Source organism: Brachypodium distachyon, chromosome 3 (genome assembly GCF_000005505.3).
Source record: "Brachypodium distachyon strain Bd21 chromosome 3, Brachypodium_distachyon_v3.0, whole genome shotgun sequence".
NCBI classification, from domain to species: domain Eukaryota; kingdom Viridiplantae; phylum Streptophyta; class Magnoliopsida; order Poales; family Poaceae; genus Brachypodium; species Brachypodium distachyon.
Genome location: NC_016133.3, coordinates 45667417 through 45678146, shown reverse-complemented (window position 1 = coordinate 45678146; position 10730 = coordinate 45667417). Strand labels below are relative to the sequence as shown.

At 46.7% G+C, this 10730-nt stretch overlaps 1 protein-coding gene across 2 annotated transcripts; it reads right to left on the bottom strand.

The window, feature by feature from the left end:
* Nucleotides 1-2428: 2428 nt before the first annotated feature.
* LOC100830030 lies at nt 2429-8375 on the bottom strand. Of its 2 annotated transcripts, XM_003572511.4 has the most exons (6): nt 8223-8375; nt 7929-8134; nt 6196-6306; nt 3891-6115; nt 3103-3175; nt 2429-2960 (listed from the first exon to the last, which is right to left on the bottom strand). In XM_003572511.4, the coding sequence occupies exons 1-6, from the start codon at nt 8317-8319 to the stop codon at nt 2811-2813; spliced, it is 2862 nt and encodes a 953-aa protein (XP_003572559.1). In that variant the 5' UTR covers nt 8320-8375; the 3' UTR covers nt 2429-2810. The 2 variants fall into 2 exon arrangements, with proteins under 2 accessions (XP_003572559.1, XP_010235463.1); XM_010237161.3 differs by lacking the exon at nt 8223-8375 and having other exon boundaries at nt 6279-6306; nt 7929-8029.
* Between the last annotated feature and the right edge of the window lie 2355 nt (nt 8376-10730).

Genomic DNA, 10730 nt, shown 5'->3' with positions numbered 1-10730 from the left:
CCCACGAGGTCCCTAGTTTTGCTAAATCTCAGAGCATCTTCACCCATCCAACATTTTTCGGCCGGTGCCACATTTTTCGGCCGTGTGGGGGCCACCGGTTAGAATTTATTTTTAAGGTCTAGACAGTTCCCAGTCGGCACACCCAAACGCCTCCCCTAGCCAAATTATACAAATATTGCAAACTGAAACAATCACGTTATTTGATAAGTCTTGAATCACATTTCAAACAAATTTATTCAAATTTAAGCAAATGAATAAGAAAAACTAGATGTTTCCTCGGAGCCTTCACAAATGCTCGACCAGATCATCTTGAAGCTGCTGATGAGTACCGGCGTCTCGAATTTCTTACCGCCGGGCGAGGAAAGCAGCAGAGGCGGCCGGTACCTGGTGATTGACATTGGCTAGACAACCCATCCGTTCATAGGGTTAAGTGTCGAACACCGGACATTCCCGCTCGCTCTCAATGATCATGTTGTGCATGATCACACAGGCAGTCATGACCTCCCACATCTGATCTTTCTACCAAGTGAGAGCAGGTTACCGGACGATGGCAAATCGAGCCTGCAACACACCAAATGTCCGCTTGACATCCTTCCTGCATACTTCCTGTTGCATCGCAAACCAAGAGCTTGCTCCTCCTGTGGGTGCGTTTGAGATTGTCTTCACAAAGGTCGACCATCTTGGATAGATGCCATCTGCCAAGTAGTATCCCTTGTTGTACACATGGCCATTGATCTCATAGTTCACCGGAGGAGTAGTGCCTTCAACAAACTTGGCAAACACATTCGAGCATTGCAGCACATTGATGTCATTGTGCGATCCTGCCATACCGAAGAAAGCATGCCAAATCCACGATCCTGATCGGCCACCGCCTCAAGCACCACATTGCATGATCTTTTGTGGCTTTTATACATGCCCTGGTGTGCAAATGGACAGTTCTTCCATGACTAATGCATACAGTCGATGCTGCCAAGCATACCTGGGAAACCTTTTTCTGCATTCCGTGCCATGATCCGAGTTGTGTCTTCTGCAGTGGGTGTCCTCAAGTACTGCTCTCCAAACACCGCCACAAAATTGCCCTACAGAACCTGTACATGCAATCGATGGCCGTGGACTCGGCCATGCGGAGGTAGTCGTCCTGTATATCGGCAGGAATTGCATAAGCAAGCAAACGAAAGGATACTGTGCATTTCTGAATTGATGTGAAACCGACTGTGCCAACGGCATCCCTCTTCAATTTGAAGTAATCGTTGTACTCCCGGAGGTACTCGGCGATCTTCAAAAAAAGCTTCCGAGACATTCTGAATCGGCGCCGAAAGATCACATCGTTGTGCAATGGATCATCGGCTAAGTAGTCGGCGTACAGCATGCAGTGGCCCTTCCTCGATCCTCCCCTTCCCGGTGGCTCTGCATCTTCGGCGATGGGGGCGAGAAGCGACGAGACGATGAGTTGATGCTCCTGTTCGCCGTTGGAGGCAGCATCATCGGCAGCGGCGACTTCCTCGTCAAAAAGCACGGCGAGCATCTCTTCGTCGTCCGAATCCATGGCCTTGGCAAATCGCCGAACACCTTGACGGCAAGAAGCGAGGAGGTGGCCGCTGGGTGGGCACCAATGCGGTGCTGGAACTAAGGCGGCAAGGGAAGATCTATGCGGCGGCAGGTTCGGAGTTGGAAGCCGTCGGTGAGAGGGGTGGTTCCGGCGGTGATTCGGGGTGGAAGTCGTCGTTCCGGGGGCGGAAGTCAGCGATTCGGGGCAAATAGGGTTTGTTTTTGGGGTTGTGCCGCTGACAGTGCTGGCTCGAGTGGTTTTGCGCCCCAGCTGGCGCCCCCGCTCGCCGCCCCCCCCCCCCCTCGGTTGGGTTTGGCCTGAGGGGCCGGCTAACTTTCTGGGACGCGTCGGATGAAAAAACAAATTGTGGAGGCCAGCTGGGTCAGATTTTATGCGCCGACGCCCCCCAAACCCATTTAGGAGGTCTTTAGAGAGGGACGGCTGGAGATGCTCTTACGGCCCTAATCTGGGCTGGATTGCCGTGTGTTTTCTTGATCGTGTCGGCTCTATTTGACTCCACTCCGCATGATCAATGTGGTTTGCAGGCTTGCAGCCTCCTGGCCACGTCAAGGAGCCCCAAAACGAGCAGCAACAAGAACAATGAATTAGTCTTCTCTCTAATGACATATCTTATGGGAACGGCTGTTGAGTTTAACACAAAATTGTGCAAAGAAGGGTATACATGTCCATTTTTGTGGGTGTTAGGGGATGTTAGTCTCTAGTGGTATTTTAGGAAAAACTAAATTATAGTTGTATCTTTTTTAAGGCAAATTATAGTGGTATTTTGACAAGCCTTGTTATTTGAGTGGTATTTTGGAATATTATTTTTTTCATAGTGTCATTATATCAATTCTCTGCAGCAGCATCACATCTGTATTCTTAGACAAGCAATCATATCCATGTTCGTGTTCATTTATCGTTTGGGTGATAACTTTGCTTACAACTTCCGCGTTTATAGGCACAGGTACAGAGTAATATTCCGCCTTCTCCCGGTGAAAATTGTGAGAGCGATATACAGTTTGTCAGTTTCTTTACATAGCGCTACGACCACAACAGCAGAGAAAGGCCCGCAGTGAACTAATAGTTGCAAGCTTACATATTTCAACCAGCATCACGGGTCAACACTATTGCTCAGAAGCCACAACACAGCACCCAATATTTACGACATTTCAAGAGGATGGTGAAGAGATTGCTCGAAGCGGTGAAAAAATGGTTAGACCAGCATGGCACAAGGGCTGCATTAGGTACCGGATCGTCAGTGTCACGATCCTGATTTCTTATTCATGTTCCTCCATTTGACTCTCAAGTCACTTGGCAGGCGTGTCTTGTGAAACACACCCCTGCCGTGTTCTAGTATCTGAACCCATGGAATTGACCCATTGTCCTTTGGGGTGAACTTTAACATGGCGTCCTGAATCAGAGCAGCGAATGGTGTAAGTACTAGAGCAAGCACACGACTAAATGCACATTACTGACTCAGGAAATTCCAGCATAGAAATGATGGTGCAAGATTTCAGTTAGTAATGCAATTTTACATCCAGGGGTATGCTTACCCTCAAAGCTCCCTCTTCTTCTTCCGTCCAACAGAGCTTTGTGCGCCTTCCAGCTGGTGCAAGAGGATTAGAGCTGCAAGACAGATATGCTCAGTTTTTTAAATTCAAAAGGAAGAAACTATTTAATTGTACACTTTCAAATACGAATTTTTTTCACAACAAATGGAGCATCCAAATAGGAATCTAAGGTAAGAAACACTGGTAGTCTATAAGAATTATGGGAAATATCTCCATTTCTGCTTCCCCTGTTATGGACGCAGATTGTTTTAAGGCAGGCATTGTCACACAGCTGAGTAATACCTATCTGTGCCTGGGTAAAACTGCTTTACAACAAGAACATGCCTTTAGGTATGCCAGCAGTCAGAACCGTATTCAAGTAAGTTCCATAGAACTAACCATGAGTTCTCGAAAACTCCAATGAATTTTGAAATTATCCATAGATAAAGAGGCTGATTTTCCATTCTATCAGTATCATGACATAGAGTTGTCACCCCATCAAGAAATATAAAGCTTCCTCAAGTTTAGATCATCATGAAGCAAATTAGCTCCATACTATCTATGGTTCTGAACTAAGAATCTTGAAATAACAGAAAATGTTTGTGCGAGATCAGGAATGCAGTAGGTTTGGCCCCACAAACATCCATTGCACATCTTTATTCACTGCAAGTCTAAATGAGGGGGTTCGATTCCACTTGATTCTAAATTAACCACAGTTCACATACGTTAAATTACTCCAAATAAAACAACTGGGGAAACAAGTGCTTATGAAGCTCCTTTGAAACACTTACTAACGCTTGGGTGGATATGCATACTTCCGTTGCCTTGATGGTGAAGGCATGTTTTGATCCTGGCAGCCCAATGCTTTTTTTGAATTATTTGATACCACTGTCTCCTTTTCTCGAAATCTTGCTTTATGGTGCCTCATGTTTCGCCAAGGGGGTGAGGACCGCTTGCCAGAATCATTTGAAGATGTAGCTTCTATTTCATCCGAATTTTCGCACTCATGAGAATTTGTAAGACCATCGTCGTTGTCAGCCTCAACGTTCTGATTGGCGACAGGACTGCATCTATTCTGGGATGAATGTTGCGCTTCATGAAATGAATTGCCATTGCCATCTTCATGGGCTTTCGCATTTTCCACAGGCTGCTCATGCTCTGCAACCTGAACTTGTTTTGTTTTATATTGGAGTACGCAATCTCTATAAGGTGCAGCCTTTTCAGTGACTACCTGCTCAGGACAAGTATCACTTGTCGCATTTGTTTTTTGCTTCTTCCTCTGCTGACCAGGTTCTTCATCCTTATGAGAAAGGTTATCTGCTTCAGACTGATGGTTATCTTGCCTTTTAGATGTATTACACCCATTCAAGTGATCCTCGAAGTTGGCAGCTGTTTGCTGCTTTTCAGTATATTGCTCAGCATGTTGCTTTGCGAATTGCTTTGGGCCAAGGAAAGCAGATAGGTTCTTCCTAGCTTCAGCATATATTTTTTTAGCTTTTTGATATGCTTCAGTGGCTTTAGTATAGAAGCATACAGCGCAATAGAACTGGCCAGAATCATCAAATGTCACTGATGAACCAAAACAGCTATCATGAGCGGCTAACAAGCAGCTGCTACATCTCAGCAACTGGCCATCCTGACCACATTTTACACACAAATCTTGTTCGGTCAATCCCTCGACCTGACTACAGATCGGTATTTTACCTGTCATCGACAGAAGACAAGCAGCTGCAAGGCCAGTGGAACTATCATCTGAGCAATACACATGTGATGTTTCCACCACAGGATTCCCCATGATTTTTTCATTTGAAGCTCGCTTAGCTCCTTCATCATTCCCATCCTGAGGAGAGTTTGGAACAGATCTAATGCAACAAGATTTCTGAATGTCAGCCATACACTTTCCAGTATTTTTCTCAGATAAAGAGTCACCTTCTGAACTTCTATTATGTAAGGCCACATTGCAGCAAGGAGACTCTAGAGCAGTATGTTTCAAGAAGTAGGCATCATCATGTAGCCCTGGATTAACTTTGTCAGCACTGCCGACTTCTAGATGAGCCTTATCACCATTCTGCTGCTCCAACATTTTAGTGTGGTCTGTAGTATTCTCTTGTGGATGGCTGGTTTCAGATTTATCTCCTTGTATAGCCCCATCGCAGTTTGCAGAAGGTAAGACACCAGCAGTTTGCAGAGTCGGTTCATTATCCTTTTCCACTGACTGAATCCTGGCACTTCCCTCATCCAGCTCTTGACTTGCTTTCTCACCATTGTCATGTTGCGGTGAATTCAGATCAGTTTTGCTCCTGTCAGTTTCTGCAATCATGGCTGCATCCTCTGCAGTAACAAACTCAGACAAGCGGCTTGTTTCAGATGTATTCGTTGCTAAAGCCTCAGTGCTTCTGCCAAAATCCGGAGCCACCATAGCCTGTATGGTTGATCCTTCGTGGATTTGATCCTTTGATGATTGATTGTTGGAGCCATCATAACATGGTCTGTCTCCATCATTACAGCGGGGTGGGTTTGGATACTTATCTCCATAGGATTGTGGCTGAAGCATGGTGCTATGATCCTCCTCATCCTGCTTTGGCATGGGCTCAGTATTACTTTTGAGCAAAGCAGCACTGCAGCTAGCTGGAGAAGGCTCAGCTGCAAAGGACATGTTTCTATCGACATTAGTTGGACTCTTTTCTGGGGACCTGGTATTGACACCAGTGGCACCGCCAGTATCTTCTCGAAGGTGATCGTAACACCTACTGTGTGATGTAGATGGTTGGTGAAAATCTGGATTTGGCTCCATTGGATCCTTCTGCAAATTTCTTGTGTCCGTTTCGTTAGCGAAGTTAGTTAAACTATCTTGCTGAAGCTCAGGAGTATCTGTAGGGCAGCCAAGCTTCTCTGTATTTACATGATCATGGCTGGCATTGCACAATGACCGGTCATTGCCTAGTTCGTTGTTGCCATTCTGCTGCACTGGGAATGGTGGGACCATAGATAGGATCTCTGGGTCCACTTCTCTGAGCTGAACATAAAACAAGTAGCTTAATGATATGTGAAGAGGAGTCCTTTCCATTTTTAGTTTGAAATAACTTCTTAACATACCAACTCAAAAGAAGTTTTTGGTAATGCTGGTATCTTGATACATATAAACTTTTGGATATCTTGACTAAAAGGTGCAAGCATACCATTCTCCAAGCTTCCTGAGCTACCAACCTGCAAATGTAACATTCATGTAAAGCAAACCTCAATAATATCTGGGCATCAGGAAAGGCCTTATCATAACTAATTTGCAGCATGTATTAGCTTGAAAAAGTTTAACTAAAATGGATGATGGTTCTTCAACCAAGTTATAAGGAGAACCTAACAACAAAGAACTAAAGAAGCACCAAAAGGGTGAAAACCATTACAAATATGACATCACTGCTGTGAAGTGATGCTGACATCGCATCATAGATATATAACTTGCTGAAATATATACATTGACAAGGTAATGTCCTTTGGCAAGCTTTGAGTTGAGACAAAATTGATATATCAAGTTTCCTATCACACAAATGCATGAGCTCAAATAACAAAATGGTCTATCCAAGAGACAACAAAAAACTACAACGTTGGATCCATTAACGACTCATCAAGTAGAAGCCGATTTAAGCAGAAGGTCTCCACAGAGATCACAACAGATTAAAAGGTGGCATGCTTGGCTGCGAACAAAAGCCCACAACTATTTGATCGAATACCAGCAATGGTTTGCATGGTAGAATTTAGGCTGTCCCCATATATTTTAAGCCCTTAATAAACACATGTTATTACATACAACAAACAATATGCAAAGTCTCGCTAGACACAAGCACTTAACTGAATAAATGAAAACAAAATTCCACAGCCAATAAAAAACATAAATAAATAAAAAGAACCATCAATGGGATCATTTGCTGTGTAGTGGAGCCTGTCATCTCCAAAATTTAACTGCAATGGCTACACTTTGGGCATTGGAAGAATCAAACCTGAACAAGAGTATGATTTTGCGTTCTTAAAGTAATGAATTAAGATTATGCCACCATCTGCTCAACAAGACAACAACTAAACCTAACTAGCGAAATACTGGGAAGCAAAGGCAGAAAGGGCTGTTCTATATTGCACTGCTTGTGTTTCATGCTCAGCTCGCAGAAAGATGACTGTGTATTTTAGCACATAAGGTATCACAAAGGAATTACACTGATACTACAACATTTGAAAGTGTATTATTCTTATGGAAAGGTGTGAACGAGGTAGTAATTTCAAATTCAATCATGATTCACAGTTATAATGCAATCTGAACGTATCACGGCAAAATTCTAAGTTTCGTTCTTCATTAAAGGGACATGTCTAGTTAACATGAGCATAAAGGTTACAGTTTCTATCTCGGAATGCAAATTGTATAAACTTTCCTAATTTGTTTTTCTCTGTCTTCTTTCAACTCATAGTGATAAAGACATTATGTGGCAAGACAAGCTTGCAATGGCCTACCCTATCTAGATTCCATGAATAGGAGGAGAACTTTGATCCAAAGAGTCGACCCCCAAAATTAATACCTCGGAGTTTAAGCATGTCGTTTTACTGTCTCACCGATGGTTCTACAGATTTGATGGTTCTAAAAGTTACTAACCGTCTAAACCAGTAAGCCTACAGGCTACAGAAATTCATTTGCATCCAACATGGAAACCAGATATAGCTACTGGTGACAGGTATACTTTTCTACGTGAACAAAACCTCCGGTACACCGGTACACAAATACTATTTCAGTGACCAAAGGCAAATCAGAAATCTGAAGTTCTGAACAATCAGAATGTACGTAGTACCTGTCCAATTAACTCAAGCAGCAATTCCTCGCAAGAGCGGGTGTCATCCACCCTAAGTATCCTCCTCGCCACCGCCACCGCGACCTCGCCCTCGCCCTCGCCCTCGGTGGCGACGGATACGACCTCCTGCAGGCACCGGAGTGAAACCCGCTCCCGCGTGACCTCCGGTGCGCCCGCAAGGGACTCCGGCGAGACGCCCACCAGCGCTGCGGAGGACAAATAACCCTAGGTGAGATAAGATGGTGTCGAGGCGAGCGGAATACGCAAAGGATCCGCTTAGGGTGTGATATTTACCTTTGATGACAGAGAAGTCGAGGGCCTCGTCGCCGGCGAGGGCGTCGGCGACCCAGTGGGCCGCGAAGCGGGAGGCGGAGGCGGAGGGGGGCGGCATTGAGAGACCCTGAGGAGTTCGAGGGGGAAACTGCAGAAATGCTCGCGGGAGACGCTTCGTATCGTATGGGAGAGGGGGGAGGGCTCCGTGCAGGAGAAGATTCAGGGATGCCCACGTCCATCGGGCCCCCACGTCCATCAGGCCTGGGCCCAACGAAAGCCCGACAGCCCGGCGGGCCAGGCCCGTCACATTCTTAAATCGGGCAGGACCGGCCCGTGGCCCAGCCGGTGCTGCACCTGGGACTCATCATCAAGATGGCACAGCCCGGTTATCTTTTTTTTTTTAAAGATTTCTTCATTTGGTTCATCAACTCTCCAAATCTGGCCTAAGCCCGTCCCCTTTATAACCAGGTCAGAGATCGAGATGTTGACTAGATGGGGTGAATAGATAACTACAAATTTTTCAATTAATTTTGCAATTTAGGTGGAGTGTAAATCTAGGGTTCCTCTCGCTTTGTCCTCAAAGAATCGGGGTGATTTGAGCAAGGGAAGTGGAGGGATTTGAGCTTCTGGAACAATGGCTATGGTGAGAGAAAGGCTCATCTCAATGTGGACGAAGTGGGTGAACCGTTGGGGAAAAAGGTTGCTATCTCTAAATTCCATTTTCATGATTCTCGCCATAACCGCATAGGTATGGATCCAAAAAAATATTGAAAACATGTTGCTATCCCTAAATTCCATTTTCATGATTAGTTTTCTTTCCGGATTTTTCTACCCATGGTGTGGATTTTCCTCTCTTTTTTGAACGAAAACTGTAAGGAAGACCCATATAGTATAAACAAGAGCATCTCCACTCGCTTCCCCCATAAATCGTCCGGCATATGACTATATGGGGGGACGCCGGCGCACACTCTTTGTTTGAGGCCCAGCCGCGACCCAGCCGCACACCCCAAACGTTGGCCCCCAAAATTTGGTTTGTCTCACCGACAGTGGTGGCCCGCACTGCTTTTCAGCTTCAACCGGCGCCCCCGCTAGCCCTCCTGTGAGTAGGGAGCGTCCTTGGGGCGCCGGCTATTTTTTGGATTTAGGAGAGTGTGCTGGGTGGGGTTTTTAGAGCCGGCGCCCCCATTTTGTGTTTGGGGGGCCTTTAGGGTGGCCGGCTGGAGATGATCTAAGAACCTAAATTCGCAACCGCGAGAACATAAACCCAAGTGTTGGATTGTACATCCACTTCCCCAACGAAGCTCACTTCCTGGTGTCAATTTTCCTTGCTAGACATTGCCGCCCAAGTCACGGGGCAATGCTAATTGTACTGGCCACACGAGTTTTTTCTAGAATGCAACCTAACGGGTGCATCATCGATTGAAGAAGAAGAGCCAGAAGGCTAGTACAACGCCGCAACGGCAAGAACAACGCTAACAAGTGGCAAAAAAGAAACCAAACCACACCACCGAGCCTAGCTAATTTGAACCAAAACCTAGTCGCAACCACTGCAGGAGCCCTGCACAACAACAAGCCTACGAGACTACGAAGGCACATAGGACCTCAACAACCGCTTCCCGCCCGCCGCCAAACTTCTCGAAGAAAGACCGCCACATCAGGACCGCCCTCGACAAACTCACCATCACGCCAAGAGAGAGATTGGCAAGTGGGGTAGCAGCAGGCCGGAACTGAGGCTCTAAAGAGAGGAAACGACGTTGAGGGTCGACAATGCCAGGTCTGTCGACTAGACCAAGGGTTTTCCGCGGTGCCAAAGGAGGAGGAAGTCGCGATCAAGCCACAACGACGCCTCCAAGAAGGTTACAGCGGCCGCAACCGTCATCGTCGTTGGCAAAGCCAGTGTAACGCCCCAGCGTCACTCATGGCAGCTATCTAGGCTTCAAGACTGGCCCCACAGACTAACACATGTCTTTCCAGCACACTTTGTGCTCACTCATGTGCTCCCGGGAGAAACTTCCCGGTCGGTCACCCATCCTCAAATTGCTCTCAGCCAAGAACGCTTAACTTTGAGGTTCTTTTCGGATGGGCTCTCGAAAAAAAGGTATACCTTGTTGATATGAGTATTCTATCCATCCTATTAAGCCGTAGGCCAGTGTGTCACAGCTAGGCAGAGATTTCTCCCTGGCCAATGACCCCGAACTTTGAGCCCATCAACGAGCTGCCAAGGGGATTACGCTGGCGAGTCCATTGCCGGAGGGAGGGCAAACCATCGAGCTCCGACATCGGTTCCGGCCCGTGTCAGCCCGATCCGAACCACCGTGACCACACAACAGCGCCCAAGATAGCACAAATCGGCCGCAAGGGAAAGCTGCCGCCTTTGCACGCCTCCAATGCAGCCAAGGCCTGCCAACACAACGCAGGGCCACCGCGAAGCCGCATGGCGCCGCTCGCCCCGGGCCCGGCGCCACCGCCGGCAGATCTGGCCCCGCCGGCCGCTGAGCTGCCACAACGCCGCAGCACCCCACGCCGGTG

What these genes read in the sequence shown, in the direction of transcription:
- LOC100830030 (XM_003572511.4), bottom strand. Translation starts at nt 8,319, where the DNA reads ATGCCGCCCCCCTCCGCCTCCGCCTCCCGCTTCGCGGCCCACTGGGTC. An exon ending in CGACTTCTCTGTCATCAAAG is followed by an intron (nt 8,135 to 8,222) that starts GTAAATATCACA and finishes TGTCCTCCGCAG; the next exon opens with CGCTGGTGGGCGTCTCGCCG. An exon ending in CAAAAACTTCTTTTGAGTTG is followed by an intron (nt 6,116 to 6,195) that starts GTATGTTAAGAA and finishes TTTTATGTTCAG; the next exon opens with CTCAGAGAAGTGGACCCAGA.